Here is a 26,451-nt window from a genome sequence, read left to right on the forward strand (position 1 = left end):
AAATATTGATTCTGTGTATGGCCGGCAAAAGTATAAGTGATTTTAAATTACTTCTGATCTACAAAATTGTGTTCTGTGAAAGATTCACTCCTTTAGGAGGCAATCCTCCCAAATACTGTATAGTTACCCTGTATTTAGCATTGCCTTTTATTTTTTGCAGGATAAAGTTTAATAGGTTAAAACCATTTAAGTATACTGCATTGAGCAGTGCAGAATCTGCTAACAGAGATACAACCTTTTATAACACTAGTACTGAAAGGGAATTGTAAAGCAGCTGTGTCACTAGATTTTGATACAAGTGTCCATTCCCTGATTCATGTATTACATACTGAATCTAGGACACTATCTAAACCTGTTCAGTGGGATTGATTTACTAAATGCTAATAGGCTTTTCACTTTTTAAAGGGAATTTTCCCTTAGCTTAGTGAGTGGGGTAAAAATTCAAATCATATGCAAGGCAAATAAAAAGACAGTATTTTTGCTTGCATATGATTAATTGATAGAAGTCAGCACAGCTTCATCTCATTCTCTAAGCCACTGGTTTCCAAACTGCGGTGCCAGGTCCAGATGTGGCCCTTTGCGTGCTTTTATTCAGCCCCTAGGGCACTATTTTTTATTCACTGACACAAGCAATGGAGTCACATTTTCCCCATCTGAAACCAACAAAGGTGTGCAATTCCTCCAAATGACACCAACGATGGAGCACAATTCCTTCCAATGACACCAACAATGGGGCCCAGTCAAACCAATGATGTGGAACAATTCCGCCCAATACAACCAACAATGGGGCCAATGACACCCATAATGGAGCACAATTCCTCCCAGTGACACCAACAATTGGGCCCAATGACACCAACGATGGGGAACTATTCTTCCCAATGACACCAACGATGGGAAACTATTCCTCCCAATGACACCAATGACGAGGCACGAATCCTCCCAATGTCACCAATGATGGGACACTATGATGGGGCAAAATTTCTCTCACTGACACCAAAGATGGGGCATTTTTTTAATCCCACTGACACTGGAACATTTTCTACTCCCAATGGCCCAATGGCCACACTCCGGCCCCCCAAAGTCTGATGGACGGTAAACTGGCCCTTTGTTTAGAAAGTTTTGGAGACCTATGCCCTAACCAAACTATGGCCCTCCAAGTGTTCAGGAACTACAATTCCCATCATGCCTAGTCATGTCTGTGAAAGTCAGAGTTTTACAATGCCTCATGGGAAGTGTAGTTCTGCAACAGATGGAGGGCCGTAGTTTGCAGATCCCTGCTCTAAGCTATGGGAAAATTGCCTTACAAAGTAAAAATGTTGCAAAGTTAACAGCTTATTTGTCATTAGTAGATCAACTCTAGTGAGTCTCTGCCCTGGTACTTGCATGCTGCTGAATATACAGGTGTTTTACTTTGTAATACACTGCAGTTTGACCTTACAGTGGTTGTAAACCCAACCAGAAAACTTGCACCTACAGGTAAGCCTAGATTAACCTCCCTGGCGGTATGATTATTTTAGATTTTAGGTGCTGAAAGCGGTACAATTATTTTGCATGGAAATTTGGCGTTTTAAATTGTAGGCCTGTAATTCTTAGGAATAACTTAAATCTGTCCAAACAAGAGTCTAGTAGACATCCCAGGTATGATAAAGTTGGAAAAACAAAATCATAAATTATAATAAAATAAATAACTATAAATAATTATAACAAATAATAATGTAATTATAATAAAAACTATTCAATAATGTAATCAAATCAAAATCACTGAAATTTGCTCAGTTGCAGAATTGTCGCTGTCATTACTTTTATTTTTTTATGATGAATTTCCCCACAAATCGCTATCGCTCAATTCTGCAAGTGATTATAATTTATTATCGCTGTTTTCTAGCTGCACTAAAAGCACTTTTGACATAAAGGGGCATGTTTGGTTTTGGACAATCTACAGTTTGCAGGCAGAAAGAACAGTTTTTATTTTATAAAAGTACATGTAGGACACTGGGCAGACCACTAGGGACAAAGGGGGTGTGTATTTTTTACATACAGTACTGTAATCTATAAGATTACAGTATACTGTATGTAATGTGTTTATTTACTTTTTTGAATTTGGCGCCGTTCTCTGCCCCGTGCGTAGTAACGTCACAGGGAACGGAGATCGGCGGCACACAGGGACACTGTGTGAATCGAGCAAGGACCCGCTCGCTCACACAGCGGGGAGGCATTGCAGGATCCAGGGACAAGGTAAGTAACTTGTGCCTGTGGATGCTGCGAGGCGAGCCCGAGTCTGGCTCGGGGTTACCGATCGCAGCACAAAAATCTCACCCCGAGCCAGACTCGGGAATACCGCCAGCCAGGTTAAGGCTTAACTTTAGGTGCAAGAAATATCTCCTAAACCTGCATGGTTTAGGAGATATTTACAGTAATTACAGGCGCAGGCGCACTGAAAGTGCAGTGTTTCTGAATGGCATAACCTGGGTTAATGCCGTATTACGTATTCCGTATTGACATAATCGCCACTCCGGCTAATCACAGCGCTGGAGCGGCGACAACAGGAAGTATCTGCGAGGGGACATGGCGGCGGCGGGGAACGAGGAGGACTTCGGGGGCTTTGATTTAAGGTAAGTGCCACATAAGGAGCTAGTTTTCCTTTTAAAAAATGACTTCCTTTGAAGAATATTGCTCATAGGAAATAAATATTACATATAAGTGAAAATAGAGGAAACATCCATTACATTATGATACCTTACCTATAAATAGACAGGAGTATTGTTCAAATTCTATCTCATAGGTTTGATATTATTACTTATTTGCACTTGTTGGCATTATTTGTGTTGTTAATGAGTTAGACGTAGCTCCCAGAAAGTGAAATTTTAGGTCCAGAACTTACTGGTTGCAGAGAACAATTACAAACAGAAGCATTTCAAAGTCAAAAGTTTATACAGAATGTGTTCCTCTGCTTCTAAGCCAAAAACACATATTTAAAACTGTGGCTTGTGTTAGGAACGCCCATTCCTAAATAGAACAAGATGTGATAGACAGTAAAACTAGCTTGAGCATTACAAAGCCTTTCAAGCGGTTCCTCTCAATCCAACTCCCGTAAGATGTCATTACATTCTGCGACATGCAAATGTTACTAAACTTTGATGAGTCTCCAAATCTAAAGACACCTTGCTATCTAGGAGTATTTAACGCTAAAGCAGTTCTCTTTGAGGATTTCACACTAGGCTTATTGCAGTTATCATTCCCTGTTCATCATGTCAATATGTCTGACCTAAATCAAAGGGAATATATTTGATTTATTGCAAAGGTAAAAAAAAACATTGCACATGCAGCCCATAAGCATTAAAAACAGCAACAGGGCATTGGCTCAACTCTATATGGTGAGCCCTAATATCTTGTGCATAATTTATCCTGTTCAGTATCAGGCCACAACATGCAAGAAAGAACCAATTATAAGCTGTTCTTTAAAACTTTTATTGAAGATTAGAAACTTTTTTGAACATTGTATCTACATTTTTTATAACAGTGTTTTCATAGGCATACAATTATGTGATAGAACTTTTGAAAAGCAAATATGTTTTCTGTGGAAGTAGGTTTATTTAGGTTACACTTGGTATGTCTTAACTGATTGATAGTGGTCTCCTAATCAGTAGCAGGTGGTGGCTGTTCTGCCTGGAAGGTGTGGTTAGTGCTGTATACTGATAGGAGATTTCAGTAGAGATCACTTCATGATTACATGTTAACAAGCATTGAATGCACCAGAGTGCTAAGTGGCATAGTGTTAAAGGGGTTGTAAAGGTAATTTATTTTTTCCCTAAATAGCTTCCTTTACCTTAGTGCAGTCCTCCTTCACTTACCTCATCCTTTGATTTTGCTTTTAAATGTCCTTATTTCTTCTGAGAAATCCTCACTTCCTGTTATTCTGTCTGTAACTACACTCAGTAATGCAAGGCTTTCTCCCTGGTGTGGAGAAAGCCTCTTGAGGGGTGAGGGGGCAAGCAGGAGGGTCAGGACACTCTCTACTTTGCAGATAGAGAAAGGAGCTGTGTGTTCGTGGGCGTCCTGACACTCCTGCTCGCTCCCTCCCCCCTCAAGAGGCTTTCTCCACACCATTACTGTGTGTTGTTACAGACAGAAGAACAGGAAGTGAGTATTTCTCAGAAGAAATAAGGACATTTAAAAGCAAAATCGAAGGATGAGGTAAGTGAAGGAGGACTGCACTAAAGGAAGCTATTTAGGGGGGAAAAAAAATCCTTTACAACCCCTTTAAGCATTTTAATATATTTATCTGAGCCTCAATACAAATTTTATGCATGAACGTGATGACCTTTTTAGGGTGTTGTAGACTTTAGGGTGACGAGTCGGATGTGCACCCGGAAGTTTTGTGACGGGTAAGGCCTCGTACACACGACCGAGTTTCTCGGCAAAAACCAGCAATAAACTTGCTGGGAGATATTTTTTTGCGGAGGAAACCGGTCGTGTGTACATTTTCGTCGAGGAAACTGTCGAAAAACTCGACGAGCCAAAAAGAGAGCAAGTTCTCTATTTCCCCGACGGGAGTCTCAAATTGGCTCGTCGAGTTCCTGGTCGGGCTGGTTTCTGACGAGAAACTCGAGCGTCTGTATGCTAAGGAACCCACGCTTGCTCAGAATAAAGTATGAGACGGGAGTAAAAGTAGCATTTGTAATGGAGATAACACATTTTTCAAGCTGTAACAGACTGAAAAGTGCAAATCGTCTCTTAACCCCCCTGGCGGTATTCCCGAGTCTGACTCGGGGTTAAATTTCTGTGCTGCGATCGGTAACCCCGAGTCTGACTCGGGCTCGCCTCGCTGAATCCACAACTAGAAAACAGCGATAATAAATTATAATCACTTGCAGAATTGTGCGATAGCGATTTGTGGGGAAATTCATCATAAAAAAATAAGTAAGTAATGACAGCGACGACAATTCTGCAACTGAGCAAATTTCAGTGATTTTGAGTTGATTACATTATTGAATAATTTTTATTATAATTATATTATTATTTGTTATAATTATTTATAATTATTTATTATATTATAATTTATAATTTTGTTTTTAAAAAAATTTCATACCCGGTATGCCTACTAGACTCTTGTTTGGACAGATTTAAGTGAGTTATTCCTAAGAATTACAGGCCTACAGTATAAAACGCCAAATTTCCTTGCAAATAATGGTACCGCTTTCAGCACCTTTTTTTCTGAAATAATCATACCGCCAGGGAGGTTAACAAACTTTTACTTAACACGCAAACACATGAGATTAGCAAAACCAGCCCCAAGAGTTTAGCCAGTGGAATCGAACTTCCCCTGCCGTTGTATGTGTTGTATGTCACCGCGTTTGAGAACAAGGAGATTTTGTCTTGACCGTGTGTACGCAAAGCAACCTTGTCGAGTTCCTCGACAAGCCTAACAAGGAACTCGACGAGGAAAGCGATGTGTTTCGCCCATCGAGATTCTTGGTTGTGTGTACGAGGCTTCAGAGTGAACTGGCCTGGAGCCATAACTATTTGTAAATAAGTACTCAGGCTGCTAATTTTTAATAAATCCAGGTAAAATTTATATATTTATTTAATTTTGCTGACCTTACGAGAGGTTCAAACAGCAGATAACAGAACAAAAAAAAAATGATGTGCAGGGAAAAAAATGTGCAAAGAATGTAACGTGGGCTTTCAGCTAATATATGGGAAGCAGTGATTGGGCTCTGTCTCGGGCTCAGGGGTAATTGTTTCTAGCTCACCTCATATATTTATATTGTAGTCTCCAGCATCTATATTTGACAAAGTCAGTTAGTATAATTTGCCAATGAAGAATCTGGCCTACACGGAAGCTGTGTTATCTAAAGAGAAAATGTCATATTACAAAATCATAGCTGGAAGCTGGTCAATGCCTCACATGGCTCCATTCCCATCTACATGTACATATACTATACTTAGCAATGATAAAGCCGTAAATTTAAAATTATTAATATTATTACATTATATTATAAGTTCTTAATATTTTAAAATAGATGTCTTTATCATTGCAAAGTGTTGTATATTTTAGCAGCAAACCAAATTGCTGTTTATTTTTACTTTCTTCTAACATGTGGAGGGTTTAGGTAAAGTTCTAAGTTCTAATGCCCCCCCCCCTCCTAAATACTTACCTGAGCCTGATCTCAATCCAGCGATGTGTATGAGAGCAGTTCTCGGCTCTCTCTTCCCAGTGGCTCATACACAGTCATTGGCTTCTGATGCTGTCAATCACAGCCAGGAGAGAAAGGGGCATGGCTGAGCCATACTCTGTGGGCCAGATTCATAACTAGTCATTTGCATATTCTACGCCGACCACAATGGAATCGCCACCTAGCGGCCGGCCTAGAATTGCAGCCTAAAATCCGATGGTGTAAGTCACTTACACCTGTCGGATCTTAGGGAGATCTATGCGTAACCTGATTCTATGAATCAGGCGCATAGATACGACAGTCGTATCTCAGAGATACGACGGCGTATCAGGAGATACGCCGTCCTATCTCTTTTATGAATCTGGCCCTGTATGTCTATGGACACACAGAGCTGGTTCAGGAGTCAGCACGCAGGAGTGCCCCCATAGCAAGGGGCTTGCTTATGGGCACTCAGCAGGGGGGGGGGGGGGCAGAAGTGCCAGCTGGGGACCCGAGAAGAGGAGGATCTGTGCTATAGGGGCACTCACGGGAGTGTGCTCCTAAGTTGGGCTATGTGCATACATAGATACACACAGCATGGTTGGGCCACATCCCTTGCTCCCTCCTCACAGGATTTAACTGACAGCAGCAGGAGCCTGTGGCTCTTGCTGCTCTTTAGTGTGTCCTGTGAGAAGAGGGGGAGAGCTGCTAAAGACCGAACAACTCTGGATTGCGTTTTTAAGGGGGGGGGGGGGCAAAACAAAAATGCATTAAGGTACAAAAAGTGTAGACTTTAACACTTTGGGGTGTATTTACCAAAAAGGTAAAGTATGTTCACTGAGAAAGGTAAATGTTCAGCAAAGAGTGAAATCATTTGACAAAATGTAGTTGTGTTCACTTCAATTCCCTACATGTGATTGGGTACTCAAAGTGTGCATATAAAGATAGGGGAGCACATACTGATAAATTAGTAAATCAACCCCAAATGAATTAAGTTGTAAATACACATTGTTTTGGTAACATCACTCAGAATATTATCAATTACCTGCAAAAACATTTCATGGACCTTCCTTCATCTGTAATCATGTTTTTACTCTTAAAACTAGTGAACGGTGGGTTAGAACAATGCTGAAATGTGGAACTTGGATACCTTGTCAAATACATTTTGTTTTAGCTCTTTTCATGAGACCCAAATCACTATGCAGCTAACATCAAGGAAGCTGATTCAACAATATGTGACTAGTTAACATTTCTGTCTTTTTAAACAGTATATTACCGAGAGAAATAAATACCTTTTTTAGGATTGATAGGAGACATAACACAAACATAAAGACCCATTTACATGCCTGATACATATGACCTATTTGTATCTTGCAAGTAAAGTAGAACATAATTATGCTTTTTAAACCGTCATTTTTGCCTTATGTTTTTGAAACTCTCAGTACATATTGGTGTTGATTTATGTTTGTTATATTTAACGAAATAAATATTACACAAAAAAAAAACAGATGATCTTGTGTCTTTTCTCAAACTACTGTATGTACTATGTAACCCTATTATGTATAACATTAGTTTGTTCGAAGACCATATAAACCAATGTTACTGCAGAATGCAGTGGCTATGAGCAGAGCATTAAGACTCCGCTATATGGACGATTCCTGATCATGCAAATGTGCAACTGAGAAACTCTACTACTATCTTATGGCTTTGCAGCGCCTGGATGTATATGCAAGCAAGTGTATGGAGGGCAAAAACCCAAGATAATCACATAATTCTTTAAGTAATTGTAGCCCTGAGCCACCTATTGCTGTTGTGTTTTGGCCCATGTGTTGTAGCTCACATTCTCCTGCTCTGAAGTGGTTCCCAGTCTCGACTATTGCCCACACAATTGCTAGAAGCAGGGGCGGACTGACCATTGAGGCCCTCAGGCACTGCCCGAGGGCCCCATGCCACTAAGGTGCCCCATCAGGTTTGCCAGGCTCCGTAAAACCAGGGACAGTATGTAAAAATTTGTGTTTTTTTACATCTGTCCCTGATGTATCCGAAACCAACATGCTTTTGATGTGAAAATCCCGAGATTGTAGCTGCCCCGCCTCTGCACTGCCTCCTGGCGTTGTGGCCATCTGTAAGCCCATTGCCCGTGGGCCCCATGAGTTGTCAGTTCGCCCCTGGCTAGAAGAAACTAGATAAGCTAGAGTACTTAAACATCTTCTGCTTATGTGCAACAAACATAATTCACACAATCAAGCTGTACATTATTTCAATGGTCTGTATATTTATAAAGGAGATTTAAAAGGCAATAAACATTATGCACAAAGCAGAAGAAATCACTGGGGTTGATTTACTAAAACTGGAGTGTGCAAGATCTGGTGCAGCTGTGCATGGGAGCCAATCAGCTTCTAACTTTACCTTGTTCAATTAAACTTTGACAAAAGAAACTGGAAGCTGATTGGTTTCTTTGCAGAGTTGCACCACATTTTGCACTCTACAGTTGTAGTAAATAAACCCAATTGTCTTGTTGCACAGTATCAAAAGTTTGTGAAAGATGAACCCGACCTTTACAATGTTAGCCTTTTTCTAAAGGGGCCTTTTTTTTAAACTTTGAGGGACAGGTTATATTTGAGAATAGTCATTTATGACATGATGTTTCATCTGACCTTTGGCTGATGCAAAAAAAAAAAAAAGGAGAAAATAAATACCTAACTAAATTCTGCCACCCCAGTTTTACCTTTTATTATATGGAACTATTAAACACTATTTTTTTAGATGCTTTAGGCAGCTAATCTGCTTTTGTTCTAATTTTCTTTTCTATGGTTCTGATGAATCAGCCTCATTGAGTGTTAAAATATTACCTTGGGTAAACAAATTGGGCTTAATTTGCTGAAGGCAAATAGACTGTTCACGTTGCAAGAGAATTTTCACCTAGCCTAGTGAATAAGGTGAAGCTCCAAAATTCAATCCAGTGTAAGAAGTGTTTTTTTTATCTTACTTGTATGTGATTGGGTATTTTTTTTCAAGGAGAATATTCACGACACTAACTAAGCTAATGGAAAATTCCTTTGTAAAAAGACCAGCCTATTTGCCCCATTGTATGTAGAGCCCTGAAAGAAGAAGATAATTATTTAAACTGGCTTTGGTGTACTGCATTGTAATTATTTTTACAACAAAAAAATCAAACTAGATGTAATCCTGTATTAATAATAACTATGCATGAACATGATGCTTTCAAGTTGTAAAACACACATTTCGGACCATAATTATATCAGTGCCCTGTGATTATGTCCTTTATTACAGAAAATTCAGGACATTTGTTTTCCAATAACACAAAGCATGGGTAAGCCAGCAAATAATTCAGCTTTATGCTATAGTACAGAACATAAAATGAAGAGATAAATAACCTTTAGTCTTAACTGTATGCATTTTAAGGTAGCTTCTGAAACAGATTTATTTAATTTTTAACTAAATTAAATTATCTTACTTTCAGTATTTATGGAGAACAGTATACCGTACATTAAAATTACCTAATGACATATATTTTCTTTACTGTATGTATGATGTAGTTTTTCAGTAAATCTGTACAAACCATACTATATGGCAGAGGTCTAAGGGCAAAGCAACAATTACTAATTAAGATATACAATATGGAGGTGGAGAGGTACATTGACATGATGTGCACAAAAGCTGCAATCTAAGGAGCACACTTATCAAAGCTGAAGAATAGTCCTCTGTCAGCAGAGATATGGTTTACAGGAAAAACCACCTTTGTTCTGAAAAATTGGTTGATGAACCACAGCAGAGTGTTAAACATAAGGAAAAGTAGGACAAGGTTTCACCAGTAAAAGGCTGTGTTTTTTGGTGCCGCAGGCTTGGCACTGGTAATTGTTGGCTTGGAACTGTTATCTTTTAGCACTTAAGTCAAGGAAAATTCTGGGTTTTTGGGCTGACACTATTTTAGGTTAAGCTAGCTTTTGTAAGTGTGGTTTAGATTTGGGGTTTGGGATTCTTTTGAAGGAGTAGGTTGGGGGATTAGATATTCAGAGTTGATCTCATGCTTTGGATAGGGGTTAAGCTTAAAACAACTGTTAGGTTAATACAATTCTAAATCAGCATATTACCTGTTAAGAAGAGAGTTAGTATTTACATCTACTGCTGCCCCACTGCCAAATGCCACTCCATTGAAGAGAAATCTCCCCCCGAAGTCTATTCAGAAACTGACACTTCCAGGAGTGTCAATCCCCTGTGTTGCTTTAATTTCTGATTGTGTTTCTCCTGCCAACCTCTAAGGCCTTGTACACATGATCGAACATGTCTGCTGAAACTGGTCCGCAGACCAGTTTCAGCGGACAGATCCGACCGTGTGTACAGCCTAGCAGACAGGTTTCCAGCAGACAAAAGTTTTAAAGCATGCTTTAAATCTTGTCGGCTGGAAACCCGTCCGTCCGACATGTCCGCTGGTTAGTACACCTAACCAGCGGACAGAAATCTCCCGCATGGGTCGAATGGATTCGACGCATTCTTGGAAGTATTTTACTTCCTGGTTTGGTGACGTGGCGGCGTCAACGTCACCGCCACGTCACCGCGCTGTCTGCCCACGGGGATTTCGGTTTGATGGTGTGTACAGCCATCAGACCAAAATCTCCCAGCGGACATGTCCGATGAAAACGGTCCGCAGACCGTTTTCATCGGACATGTTCTATCGTGTGTACAGGGCCTAAAGTGTTTACAAGACTTGGGAGTGTTGGAAGTGTAAATTTCTACATTGACTTCAGAGGAAGATTTCTCTTTAATTGGCTGCATGGCCAACCGGAGAGGTGCCCATTTACAGGCATACCCCACTTTTAAGTACACAATGGGGTTTATTTACTATCGCTGGAAAGTGCAAAATCAGGCTCACTTCTGCATAGAAAGCGATGGGCTTCTAACCTCAGCTTGTTCAATAAAGCCTAGTAATAAAACCTGGAAGCTCATTGGTTTCTATACAGAAATGAGAGTGATTTTGCACTCTCCAGCGATAGTAAATAAACACCATTGAGTACTTAAAAGTGAGGTATGCCTGTACTCTCTTCTATACAGGTTATTAGCAGTTTTATATAAGTAACAAAGTTGCTTTAATTAGTAATGTTATTTATTTGGTAAAATTTTGTTTCTGACAGTTTTTATGCTACTACTTGAGGTTTCACGTTGCTTACATGCATTACCAGTTTTTTTGTTTTTTGCATCTTGATATGTATCATTTTTTCTGTATATGTTTTATATCAGTCTTGTTGCTAATTAGGGAAATACCCTAGTCCTTTTTATCTGTTATTACATGCATTTTCATGCCTTTACATTCATTCTGATGGAAAAGTGACACATGGATGACTAAAGCATGGAGGGTTTTCTAAAGACAAAGAATAAGGTATTTTTTTGATGTGGGAAGGGTTGAGAATCTACACATGATAAATTGTGAGAATATTCACTTCAATAATCCAATCTTATGCAGATGAATAAGTAGACAGGAATTTTCTTTTCACATGTTTGGGTGATTGATGTGAAGTGTTGTTTGTAAAGTTTTTAAACTCCTTTAGTAAATCAGCTTTTATGTTACAATCATGTAAACCACACCAATATCATGCATTGATTTTAGACCAAAGCTTCAATTTTCATGTAGTTGGACTCATTTACTGCAGAGAACTGCAAAATTTAGAGAGATGAGGTACACTTGTAGAGTGTATAAGGCCGCGTACACAAGGTCGGACAAAACCGATGAGAATAGACCGAGGTTCAGTTTCATCGGTCCAAACCGACCGTGTGTATAGCCCATCGGTCTGTTGTCCTTCGGTCCAAAATTTTAAAACATGCTTTAAAAACGAACCAATGGCCCGCTGCCCGATCGGTCCAAACCGATGGTTAGTACAGAAAGCATCGTTTCAAAACCTGCGCATGCTCAGAATCAAGTCGACGCATGCTTGGAAGCATTGAACGTCGTTTTATTCAGCACGTCGTGTGTTTGACGTCACCGCGTTCTGACCCGATCGGTTTTTGGAACGATGGTGTGTACGCACATCAGACCATCAGGCCACTTCAGCGGTGAACCGATGGAAATGGCCCCTCGGACCATTCTCATCAGTTTGGAACGACCGTGTGTACGCGGCCTAAGTGTTAGGGAATGGGGATTCTAAATCAATACATGTTTATAGTGAAAGGTAAAGTTATTTGTGGGTGCCATCAATAGAATATTCTGTGTTTGCTGACTCATTCAACAAAGCAAAGATATAGCCAACTTGTTCAACAAAACCATTGCTGCAACCCATACTATCCAACCAGATTTAATCTTGCACAGATTTATCTTTGGTAAAGTAAGATCAAGTTGCAAAGAAATAGCTAAGTGTCTCCCATGGCAGCCAGCACAAATGATAGTACTGGTGTACCAAACTTAGGAAAACCATGAGATGACTTCAAATATTTTTGACATACATGGTGCTCCCAATTTTTCCATGGTAAATAGAATACATAAGGCTGACACTATGCAATACATGTTCACTATCAAAACAATTCGCCATACACAATGTACTTGACCCCCTGAACACATTTCAAACACATTTATGAATAAAAAGCACCTACCATTTGTTATCAGCAAACTTGTATCTGTGGTCATCAGCTGGCACAATATCCATAAGAAGGATGTACTTGGTCTTTGGATTGAGGCCAGTGACTTTCACCTTGTAACTGGGAAACATTCGCCTGGAATAAAATAGTAGAATTTAAACTGGGCAGATATTGGAAAGATTTTTCTTTCTTCTGAGTCTTAAATCAGTTAATGCTGAACACTTGTAAGGCTTTTTTTCATTAGAGTGGAGAGCCAAGTCTGGAATTTATGTATCATTCTGAGTATACTTTCCACTCAATTGCTCCAAACAACTCTACTCATGTAGGGTGTCACTTCCCATTTACAATTTCATATTAATTGGCCAAATACGCAACTCCCTCTGTTAAAATTATATCCAGTTTGCTATGTTTACCTAGAAATACCATTCTATATTACACAAAAATACATGCTTTAAGACTGGCTGAAAAACATATGATTGCCTCACTCTACAGCTGTCCGTCTGGTGATAGGAAAGTCTATATAACTTGACTTCACAAACATAATCTAGAAAAAAATTGCTGCATGTTAAAGCCATGCTTTAGTGAGTGTGTACTATTATTAGAGGTTGTAATAATTATAGATATTGACTCCAGTTCATACATATTATACTCCCCGGTCTTTTCCCATAACTGACTTTGTGGCAATATTGTGTTTCTTTGGGGTTGGAGCATAGCTGGCCAGTTTAGGAATGGACTTATTTGTACTTTTTCAGTTTAACAGAGAGTTACTTGAAGTTACCTGTGATTTCATAATGGTACATACACACACGTGCTTTGGTTAGGGTAAAGACTGTATGGCTAAAGCCATTTGTTAAGGAATACCAATAACGTTCTCTTTTACAGATCAGTTTTCATTAATAATTGGAATAAAAATTATTTAATTTGGAATGGACAAACTTTTTTTAATCCAACAGCCTATTACTTTTGAGTGCTATTTGATTAGATTAATAACACTGGTGCTATTTTGTTTTACTTGAGTGTCAGTGTATATCCAACAATATGATAATGAGGATGAGCGTTCCTAACAGCTTCTGTGCAACATTCCGCTACACTGTCAGAGATGTAAATAAAAGGCGCTAAAGCAACTGAATTTCAGCTGAAAGTAAATTGTCATGAATTAAAAAAAAAAAAAAAAAAATTGTGGGGTTCTTTTCTTTTTAGCTATGCAATGGTGCAATCTTGGTAACCCATAACTTGCTTAATTGCTTTATAGGCAAACTCCAGCAAAATAGTGGACTACAAAGATAAACATATGTAGAAACCACTTTACCGGTCAAAAGATTTGATAAGTAAAGTTAAACACCTGTGATCGATTCACCCACAATTGTTGTATTATAGCCTGGGAGGGTTATGACACTCTGCAGCCCCTACACATCCATGCCAATTCAATATAAAGTCCGATCTTAGGTAAATATACTTTCTGAAATTAGAAGGATTGTTATCTTTGTTGCAAATATATTCAAAGGTATTTTCATGTATTTTCTTGAGAGGGGTTTAAACTGTTACCAGTTGATTTCTCATTGAGTGCTGAATATAACAGTGCTATCCTAATTGTTGTTTGTCTGCAATAAAAGGAGGCCTCGAAGCAGTGATTGTCAACAAATGAAGTATGGGGGGCCTCAACTGCAAGCCCTAACATCACCAAAGAGACCGCACATAATAATTCAGTATACACAATGCTACAGAAGATTGTCAAACCGGCAGACTACAGCAAATTGTCAAAGACTATAAATACGCTACAGGTGTGTTTTGGGACTGGAGACATTTTGCAGAAGACTGTCAAATACAGAGGTCATATTGCAAGAGACTACTAAAGTTCATTGCCATTGTAGCCATATCAACAATCCCACTGTTGACTAATGGGATCCAAGGGCCTCATGGCAAGCACAAAAGGGCTGCAAGTTGGGCATCTGGGACATAAAGTGTTTAACATTTTGGGGAAAAATTTGTATGTAGGACCTCTACCTCTTCTATGTATGTTAATGTGAGCCATATGTTCAACAGAAATCATGATAGGCATACCCCACTTTTAAGTACACAATGGAGTTTATTTACTAAAGCCGAAAAGCGCAAAATCAGGCTCAATTCTGCATAAAAACCAATGAGCTTCCAGGTTTTATTACCAAAGCTTAATTGAACAAGCTGGGGTTAGAAGCTCATTGGTTTCCATGCAGAAGTGTTCTTGATTTTGCACACTTTTGTGTACTTAAAAGTGGGGTATGCCTGTATTTTACTTTACATGGTGCAAAAAGATACACATCAAAGAATGTTTTACTATAAAAATATATGAATGCACATTGAGGGGATGTTTTAATTCTTCCTCTATGCCATCCCTTGTCAAACTTTTTAACATGGAGGAACCCTAAAAAAACTTTCTGGGCTGAGAGAATTAATATTATTAAATATTATAATTTTAGCTCAGAGAGTACATTAGTGTGATGGTCATTTGGAAGAATGTTCTTTATATTTGTGGTCATTGAGAAGAATCCCCCCTTAGGCCTGATTCACATCTATGCATTTTTTGTGCTTTATGCATTTTGCAGATTTGCACTACAGTCCATTTAACCTGCCTGGCGGTATTCCCGAGTCTGACTCGGGGTTAGATTTTCCTGCTGCGAGCGGTAACCCCGAGTCAGACTCGGGCTTGCCTCGCTAGATCCACAGGCATGGTTTACTTACCTTGTCCCTGGAACCAGCGATGCCACCGCGCTGGATTCACACAGTGCCTCCGTGTGACGCCGATCTCCGTTCCCTGCGACGTTACGACGCATGGGGACGGAGAACGGCGCCAAATTCAAAAAAGTAAACAAACACATTACATACAGTATACTGTAATCTTATAGATTACAGCAGTGTTTCTCAACTCCAGTCCTCGGGGCGCACCAACAGGTCATGTTTTCAGGATTTCCCTCAGATCAAACTGCTGTGGTAATTACTAAGGCAGTGAAACTGATAAAATCACCTGTGCACAATAATGGAAAGCCTGAAAACAAGACCTGTTGGTGCGCCCCGAGGACCGGAGTTGAGAAACACTGGATTACAGTACTGTATGTAAAAAATACACACACCCCTTGTCCATAGTGGTCTGCCCTGTGTCATGCATGTCATTTTATATAATAAAAACATTTCTTTCTCCCTGCAAACTGTAGATTGTCCATAGCAACCAAAAGTGTCCCTTTATGTCAAAAATAGTTTTAGATCAGCTAAAAAACAGCGATAATAAATTATAATCACTTGCAGAATTGTGCTATAGCGATTTGTGGGGAAATTCGTCATTAAAAAAAAAAAATAATGACAGCAACAATTCTGCAACTGAGCAAATTTCAGTGATTTTGATTTGATTACATTATTGAATAATTTTTATTATAATTATATTATTATTTGTTATAATTATTTATAATTATTTATTATATTATAATTTATAATTTTGTTTTTAAAAAAATGTCATACCCGGGATGCCTATTAGAAGCTTGTTTGGTCAGATTTAAGTGAGTTATTTCTAAAAATTACAGACCTACAATATAAAACGCCAAATTTCCTTGCAAATAATGGTACCGCTTTCAGCATGTTTTTTCTGAAAGAATCATACCGCCAGGGAGGTTAACATGGTTTTCTAGGGAACACGTTCTGTAGAGAAAATTTGCAAAATACAAAAAGCACTAAAAAATGCATAGGTGTGAATCCAGCCTTGCAGATAATCTTAAAAGATCATTGCCAGTGGTTACTACAAAAGTTGCTCCTTGCTCAAGGAACCCCATGCAACCTCTGGTGGAACCCTATGGTACCATAGAACCGTCATTATTAAAGGCTGCTCAATGTGGCATTCTGTTGAAAATGTATATTTTTTTTTCTTGTGCCATAGTCATAGTCTTACAATATTATAAAAAAAAAGTCTCTGTTTGGGACAACAGCAAAACAAGGCAATAATTTTCCTGTGCAATATAGTATGCTATAATAAACAACAATTGTTCTTGAGGGAAGTGTCCACCTTCTTTTTCTGAATTCCCCTTACTGTGGTAAAAGTGGCGCTGAGTTTATTGCTGGACCAGCTCCAGTTCTGCAGTTATGGGATTTTGGTAAACAACAGTGAATAATGTAAAAAGATATTCTCTGCCTAGAATGTCACAGAGTGGATAAAGGAAATATGTATTTGAGGAAACTATGCGTCAGAACATTTCTTTAGGGCTATATCTGACCTTTAGTAGATAATACAGAAAATGGAAATCCTATAAAACTGAGCCAGGTTGCTGTAAATATACAGACTTTAGATTCCTGCACCAGACTGTGCACTGATAACCAGACCTGGGGAATCACTCTAAAGTTAGGTCAAACTAGAGAGGGAACTTTCCTAAATAATGATGAATGAGGACACTAGGTAGATGTATTCATAGGTGTGCACAGCCTATTGCATTAGGGTGTGCACCCCAAAGCTCATACACATAGGCATGTGTATATACAGTATACTGATAGTGTCATTAGAGCAGTGGACGGTGTCAGTAGAGCAGAGATTGGTGTCAGTAGGGCAGTAGATGGTGTTAGTAGTTTTTATTTTTACTATTCTACACTATTATATATGTTTTTTTATTACATTTTTTTAGGAGCCCCATTAGGGGGCTTTGGTGAAATATCAGGGGTCTAAAAGGGAAATCAGTGCCACACAAGGGGACTAGGGTGTGCCCAGGCACACCTGGCACACCCTGTGCGCACGCCTATGGATGTATTAAAGAAGTAGACTTTTCATTTACCACAGTGAATGATCGCAAAGCTTAGTAAATAATATAAAATGGTGATCACTTTAATTGACCAATCATGTGCTAATAATATGTAGATTACATTCCCTTGCACATGTTTGGGTATTCAAAGTGAACACAGGTATGTACTGTCATTCATTTAACAAAGTAAACATATACTTGGGGCTCTCTAATAAAAACATACAACAAAAAGAGAGAGCGAGAGTCCTTAAAAAAATAAATAAAAGTAATATCCTGAAGTACACTTAAAGGATCACTAAAGGATTTTTTTTTTTTTAGCTAAATAGCTTCCTTTACCTTACTGCAGTCCTGGTTTCATGTCCTCATTGTTCGTTTTTGCTCTGATGTAGCTGTAATTCTGCTCTGATCTCCACACTTCCTGCTTGTCTGGCTCCTTATGAAAAAACTCATGGGAGCTTCTCACTGTGGTCTAAGCTGTGTGTCTAAAACTCCTCAGAACCAATCAGATTCATTTTAAAAACAAAACACTGCCCTGGATTTGTTTGTTTTTGTTCTGTGGGTCTCTTTACTTCACATAAACATGAAACCAGTTTAAAACGAAAGTGAAACTAGAGGCACATTATATGATAGAATTTAATCTATTTTTAATCATTTTTTAAAAGGAATCAGTTAACTTTTATGTCTCTATACCCTGTAAACAGTCATTTCAGCAAAAAAAAAAAAAATTCCTTTAGTGACCCTTTAACACAGCTAAAAAAAAACTAAACCTTTAGCATAGGTTATATTTCTAGAATGGACGCTTTCTGGTTATTTTGTAGCAGTGCATGTGAAGGGTTACGAGTACGACAGGCAAAAGTAAAAGTAAATATGTATCTCCTTCAGCGTTATTCCTTTATAAAATTCCATAGGCTTCCAATGTAGAGTATTATGGGAAATGTACCACTTTAATAATATAAAAGGTCATTCGAATTGGAGAAAAGAAAAGGAGCACAAAAGTTCAGCTGATGACACCAGCTATATTTAGTTCAAGGGTTGTAAAGGAATTTTCCCCCTAAATAGCTTCCTTTACCTTAGTGCAGTCCTCCTTCACTTACCTCATCCTTCCATTTTGCTTTTAAATGTCCTTATTTCTTCTGAGAAATCCTCACTTCCTGTTCTTCTGTCTGTAACTCCACACAGTAATGCAAGGCTTTCTCCCTGGTGTGGAGAAAACCTCTTGAGGGGGAGGGGGTGAGCAGGAGTGTCAGGACTCTCTTTACTTTGCAGATAGAGAAAGGAGCTGTGTGTTAGTGGGCATCCTGACACTGCTGCTTGCCCCCTCCCCCCTCAAGAGGCTTTCTCCACACCAGAAAGAAAACCTTGCATTACTGTGTGTAGTTACAGACAGAAGAACAGGAAGTGAGGATTTCTCAGAAGAAATAACGACATTTAAAAGCGAAATGGAAGGATGAGGTAAGTGAAGGAGGACTGCACTAAGGTAAAGGAAACTATTTAGGGAAAAAAAATGTTTCCTTTACAACCCCTTTCAGTTTAACTTTTTTCAAAAGCTGAACAGTGAAACCTGATTGTTGGCAACTCTATTGTTAGGTCGCATGAACATGTGTACGTTTGCCTGTGAAGTGTGAAGACACTGTGGGGGAGATTTACAAAAACTGGTGCACACAGAATCTGGTGCAGCTGTGACTAGTAACCAATCAGCTTCTAGAATTTTGTCAACACTTAATTGAACAAACTTAAAGTAATTGTAAACCTACGATAAAAAAAAAAAAACATGTCTATACCTACCTGCTCTGTGCAATGGTTTTGCACAGAGAGGCCCCGATCCTCTTCTTCTGGGGTCCGCCACTAGCTCTCCTGGCTCCTCCTCTTCATCATGTGCCCCCACGGAAAGCTGCTTTCCATGGGGGCACCCTTGCGGGCTCACTCCCAAGTCCCACTGCTGCATCTATTGACACAGACAGGGGGAACTCGGCCCAGCACACCGCTCCCGTGTCACAGGATTTGATTGACAGCAGCAAGAACCAATGGCTTCTGCTGCTATGAATCTGTCCAATGAGGAGGGCGACAGCAGCTGGAGCCACTGTGCCCTTGCACACCGCTGGATCAGATGGGTTTGGGTACAAAACAGGGGGGGGGGTGCAGCACAGAAGGTTTTTCACCTTAATGCATAAAATGTATTAAGGTGAAAAATCTTAAGGATTTACAACCACTTTAAGTTAGAAGCTAATTGGTTACAATGCAAAGCTGCACCAGATTCTGTGTGCACCACTTTTAGTTAATCTCATCCTAAGGTGAGGTTAGGTGTTAATAATTAGTGCTTTTAACATCCTGGTTCCATCTCTCATTGTAGTGCTCATTCACATATACTGCACTGTGCACATTGAAACGAAACGGCATCTATTGGGGGTTATTTACTAAAGTTGGAGAGTGCTAAATCTGGCGCATCCCCAATGTGTTTCTGGTGTTCCAGGTGCCATAGAACCACATACAGCCACCCATAGGCATGAATGGATAAAGCAATGTGTACGCAGCTATGTGCCTCTATTTGCATAAAGTAGTGCATATGCACCACCACCGACCTTCCGTGCGTTTGGTGTATTATGTCTGTTGGTGTGTTATATGCATATAGTAGCGCATAGCTGCGTATTATAACAGTACAAAGCTCTAGGATATCTGGTACGCCAGAAATATGCAGTATTTTGATGCTGCACAGGCAAATGTGTCCATGTGCATGTATCCTTATACTTATTTATTTTCTCCCATTCTTGTATTGCACCACTTTCAAATCTCTGTCATTTGAGAGTCTGATGGGAGCTAGAAGCTTCTTTAAAGTAAAAAAAAATAAAAATCCATTGGCACCGAGAATCCCATTTTTATTAGGAAAGAAAATCTAATTCTAATAAAGAGATTCCTTACAGTTCTCAGGGACAAATATAATCTGTATCCTAACGTCTTTCCACTTTTACAGATTGTTTAGTATGCATTAAAGCTGCTTCTAGGTACAGAACCTAGCAGATACAGCATGTGCACACTCTGGGTGGATTTACTACAGTAGTAAAGGCTGTTTAGTAAAGTGATTGTTCTTAGTGAATAAGGGGGTGCTGTGTTTACTGCAGTATCCAATCACTTACAAGTGAAATGCTTTTCTTTTTCTGTTTCCCATGCACATGTATGGGTGTTCAACCTGAACAAAGTGTCTGTCATCTTATTTAATAACCTAGCTGGAGTTTGCATGTTCTCCCTGTGCCTTGTGGGTTTCCTCTGGGTACTCTGGTTTCCTCCCACACTCCTAAGACATACTGGTAGGTTAAAATTATGCTGTCTAAACTGGCCCTAGTATATGTAAATAAGAATGTGAGTTAGGGAACTTGGATTGTAAGCTCCTTGAGGGCAGGGACTGATGTAAATGTACAATATATATGTAAAGCGCTGCGTTAATTGAATGGCGCTATATTACTACCTGTAATAAATAAGTAAATATTCCCTTTAAAAAGTGGCCAGCCTCCAGTTACTTAGTAAATCAACTCTAGTGTGTATAGGTTCTCTATAGATATACCTACCTCATTTTTACCTGGATGCCCTATGCACTTATTTGGAAAGGTGTTAAAGATACTTTAGTGGTTATAACTACCTGGTTCCATCTCTATTTGTACTGCTCATTCACACATATAGGGCACACTGAAATGAAGCAGCGCCCATTGGGGTTGATTTACTAAAACTGGAGAGTGCAAAATCTGGTGCAGCTGTTCATGATAGCAAGTCAGCTTCTAATTTCAGCTTGTTCAATTAAGCTTTGACAAAAAAAAAAAAAAAAAACACACTGGAAACTGATTGTTTTTATGCAGAGCTGCAATTCTGCATTCTCAAGTTTTAGTTAATCAACCCTATAGGTTGTTCTAGTTATACCCAGTAACATACAGTCATCTACACACTGAGCCTTGGAATTATGTATAAAACATGGTGGATTTGGTTTTGTATCTTTATTACTGCAAATGTGCTAATAAGTGTTTTTAATCTGTGCAGGACTTTGTATGTACTGGCATTGGGAGAGATAGGAAAAGATGCTCTGATATATTGTAGTAGTCACCCATTCACAACCAGATGTGGGTGACCTTTTTTATTCCCTCCACTATTAGGACATGCTATGCTTTCACTATTAGGACATGCCATCCTTTCACTATTAGGACATGCCATCCTTTCACTATTAGGACATGCCATCCTTTGACTATTAGGACATGCCATCCTTTCACTATTTGGACGTGCCATCCTTTCACTATTAGGACATGCCATCCTTCCACTATTAGGACATGCCATCCGTCCACTATTAGGACATGCCATCCTCCCACTATTAGGACGTGCCATCCTTTTACTATTAGGACATGCCTTCCTTTCACTATTAGGACATGCCATCCTTCCACTATTAGGACGTGCCATCCTTTGACTATTAGAACATGCCTTCCTTTCACTATTAGGACGTGCCATCCTTTGACTATTAGGACATGCCATCCTTTCACTGTTAGGACATGCCATCCTTTCTCTGCAAAAGAGGCCAATAGAATATTCGGGACGGGTCATTTGTTTGGCTTCTGCCTCAGTCCAGAAGACTATATATTCCTGACCTCTACATATTTTTTATTCATTTTATTCATATGCTTGTTGTATGGCATGATTACAAATATCCATGAATTGAGCTGCCCAATGATAAAATAGTCATTTCCATATAATAGTGCAGCGAACCTACCTGCAGAACAAATATCTGCTGTTGTGATTGGACGTTTGAAGCATCCAGAAGAACCCTCCAAACCAGCCTGACCATGACTCCTTTAGTACATCACACCTTTCAGACCCCGGCGCTTATAATACTACCGTCTCTGGTTGTGAATTTTAATTGTGTCTATTTATATTATGCAACCCGGCATGCTATTAATTCATTCGCTGATTTGTTTTTGTGTGAGATAGCAAGATGGATCGCATGCCATATTGATGGATCGCAAAATGCAATTTTTGCGGCAGAAAAATCGCTAGAAAGCCATTTGTCGCAGGACCGATCACGCAGCTGAGCGACAGAGCGGCCCCAATGTCTCTCTATGATATTGTCCCAGGCACAAAGTTTAAGCGATCCTGCTATTTCTATCTTTTTTAAACAAAACTGCACTAAAAGCTCTTTTCCCTTCTCCGAAGAAACTAGATCTCCTAAGGCATTTGCAGAGTCCAATTCATCACTGAACTTTCAGGGTTCTGCGACTTTATATACAAAGCCAGCTTTAAAAAAAATATATATGTCATTTTTACATTTGAAGTGACGAGCTTGTATTAACCATTTGCAGGCCGAATGTCACACACAAGTTGTGCCAGTGATGACATAAACAAACTCAGCACACACAATAGGCTCTATTCATTTTACTGGGATCATATATACACGTGCCATTAAAGCTGGAATGTAACTATATATATATATATATATATATATATATATATATATATATATATATATATATATATATATATATATATATATATATATTGTTACATTCCAGCTTTAATGGCTGGAATGTATGTATATATATATATATATATATATATATATATATATATATATATATATATATATATATATATATATATATATATATATATAGTGCTGATTTACTTAAATGAATGGTAGCCAATCAGCTTCTAACTTCAGCTTATTCAATTAACATTTGACAACAAAAAAAACTTGGAAGCTGATTGGTTATTATGCAGATCTTCTCTAAATTTTGCACTCTCCACTTTTACTAAATCAAATAAACACACACACACACACACACACACACACACACACACACACACACAATTAATAATTAATTTGAGTAAATGGAAATAAAAAAATAAAAATAAAAAATGAAACGTCTCTAATTGCCTAATGGTAAATCAGGGATGATGTGCCAGACCTATTCTCTGGATAGCTTCCAGTACAGAGGGGAGAGGCCGGCCTGAATCTTCCCAGCTCAATGATAAGGACCGGTCAGGGGAAGTCTACCTCTTCCCTGTGCTGCTGCCTCCCTATCTACCTCCATATCTCCCCCTCTAGTATAAGCAAGCCACACTTTAGCCAAGTTTGTTTTAACTGATTGCCTTTTAATAGGTTCCTTATACAATCTCTACAAATGTATTTAAGGGGAAACTAAAAAAAAAAAAATCTGAAAACTGCATGCATGTAATATTAAATTAGCATATGGATTTATCTATTTTAATGTTAAAATGTCGTTTTATTTTTATTTTATTTTTTCACCTGCAAAAATTACCGTTTTGGTGTCCTCACAACTATTCACATTTATTTGCTTGTTTTTTTTTTTTCCCCCTTTTTGTTTTTCCTTTTTTTGTTACTGAAACTGCGGTAACAGTGTTATATTACATATCTGTCTATATAATTATGGTGTGTGCCCAGCCCCTACTGTCACTTTTGTGGTCCTGCCGGTGGATGTGAAATAAAAATAAATATTTTAAATAAGATCGCTACATATATCAGCACATCAGAATACAGTGATCACATGCTCTACTGCAATCTACATACAATTTAGGTTTATGTGTGAGTTTAGGAGAGTTTTCAGGTTTTTTTTCTGCCAGAAAGCTCCAATCAGAAACCAATCCAGAAGGTTTTTTTTTTCTGCCTCTTGAGCTTATTATGCATGTAATCGTCCTAATGTGTATGGACACATAGGATAACATTGAGCTACTTCTACAGGCAAAACACAAACCTCCTATAGAAGCAACATTTTAGCCAGTGTGCATGGAGCCTACTACACAAAACTACAACTCCTCTACTAGTACTGTTTGTAAAATAATGATCTCTTATTTTTGTTTCTTCTTCCTGCCTCTTAGATTGCAAGCTCCTGGGGTTTCATTCATGCAATGACCTTGGCCTTGTATTTGTATAGTATTGTTATGTCTGTCTGTACTGCTTGTTGTAGAGTGCTTTGGATAACTAAGTCCTAAATATAACAATACTAATAATAATAATAATAATAATAATAATAATAATAATAATAATAATAAACTAATAATAAGTCATTTTTATCCTCAGCCCACACAGTTCTCTTGCTTTCCATTCTCTCCTTGGATCTTTATTTTCATAGCAGCCTGGCACAATGCTACAATGCAATTCCAAATACTACAGACCGTTACCTGACAGCCAGTTTAATGAATAAAATAATTGACTAGGACGTGTGACAAATAAAGCATGTGCAAAGAATGCACTCCTCGTATCCCAGGATAGAACTTCTACTTTATAGTGATGATGATCTTACCTTCCCGCCTTGGTTATGATCATCTCTGTGCCAACTTCGTGAAATTTCATCCATAACTCTCGTTCGTGCAAGAATACCTTAATGCCTTCCATTCCCTGGCCAGAGAACAAAATATTTATTAGATACTGCTGCTTGATTTTCCAGCTTTTAATCAGAAACTTGATTCCCATAGCTAAATAAATCACGTGATTCTATCTGAAATTCCTTTGTTAATATACAGTTGTTTCCAAGCAGAGGAACAAGAGTAAAAGTACTGGGTAAAGAAAAAAATAAATACTAGATATAAATATTATATATATATATATATATATATATATATATATATATATATATATATATATATATATATATATATATATATATATATATATATATATATATATCTTATAGCTATATCTATCTATCTATAGATAGATATACCTATATATATATATATATATATATATATATATATATATATATATCTCACTCTCTCTCTCTTTCTAATATATATATATATATATATATATATATATATATATATATATATATATATATATATCTATATATCTATATCTATCTATCTATCTATAGATAGATAGATATACCTATATATATATATATATATATATATATATATATATATATATATATATATATATATATATATATATATATATATATATATATATCACTCTCTCTCTCTCTTTCTATACATATATATATATATATATATATACATCTAGATAGATAAATAGATAGATAGATAGATGTCATTACAATCATTTTAATCCTGCTAACTGTGATTTATTGTCGAAAAAAAGTGGATCAACCAATCAGAAGAAGCAAGATCCTTATTACTATAATTACATGACTTTATATTATCATCGCCCTTCTTAATTCCTGTATCATACCGCTTGTTATACATCAACTTCTATGTATAGGCTGTACCAAATAGCTTACGAGTAAAAAAAAAAATCGTACTAGTACAACAAGATAAAAAAAGTAGTCATACATTCTGGATAAAAGTTGTTTTTTTTGTTAACTAAGCTTTTAAAACTTTGCAGACAATGTAAAAGCAGTATTATTTTGTATGCATATTGTACTTGTAAATTATTATACACCAGTTTAAATAAATACGAGCTTGCCCTCCAGAGTATATTATTGTATTTTGCTTACTTTTATTTTATTGTATTGCATTTATATGTTGCATTTGTATTTTACTTCACCCACTCCACCTACTGAGGGGTATGTAGAGAAATAATAAAAGTTTTGTAAAACTTGCTTGATTTAAAAAGTAATTGCAGGGCAGGGTAGCAATGATCCCTTTTAGGCAAAAATCAAAGCAGCACGTGAATGAGGAAGACTGGATTCAAAACTCATCACGTGCGTGATATATACAATGCTATGAGAATACGTATGTGTATGTGTGAGCCTAAACTGGGTGCTAATCATCATGGCACAGGATACATCAAGCTGAAATACATAGAGTACAATAGTAATTGGAAATATGCCCTGAGGATCTTGGCAAGGGGGATTGGGAAACATTTGTGTACTTAGATTTCTACAGTGACTTCATCCATCCAGCACTAGAGCAGGCCCCTGCTAGTACCCCATATCTGGGATGTGCCCTTTGTTCATTAGCCATTCTAGTCCTCATGTCATTTTAGGAAAATGGCAGCTGTCAGT

At 38.0% G+C, this 26,451-nt stretch overlaps 1 protein-coding gene across 2 annotated transcripts in view; it reads right to left on the minus strand.

Annotated features, from left to right (window-relative positions):
- The window catches only part of TBX5 (T-box transcription factor 5), an 89,655-nt gene that overhangs the window by 58,558 nt on the left and 4,646 nt on the right, over positions 1 to 26,451 (minus strand). For both annotated transcript variants that reach the window (XM_040351911.1, XM_040351912.1), the window contains exons 3-4: positions 24,784 to 24,878; positions 12,759 to 12,878 (exon numbers count right to left, since the gene is read on the minus strand). In XM_040351911.1, coding sequence (XP_040207845.1) covers positions 12,759 to 12,878; positions 24,784 to 24,878 — 215 coding nt within the window. The remainder of the gene's footprint in view (positions 1 to 12,758; positions 12,879 to 24,783; positions 24,879 to 26,451) is intronic.

Source organism: Rana temporaria, chromosome 1, assembly GCF_905171775.1.
Source record: "Rana temporaria chromosome 1, aRanTem1.1, whole genome shotgun sequence".
Classification (NCBI taxonomy): domain Eukaryota; kingdom Metazoa; phylum Chordata; class Amphibia; order Anura; family Ranidae; genus Rana; species Rana temporaria.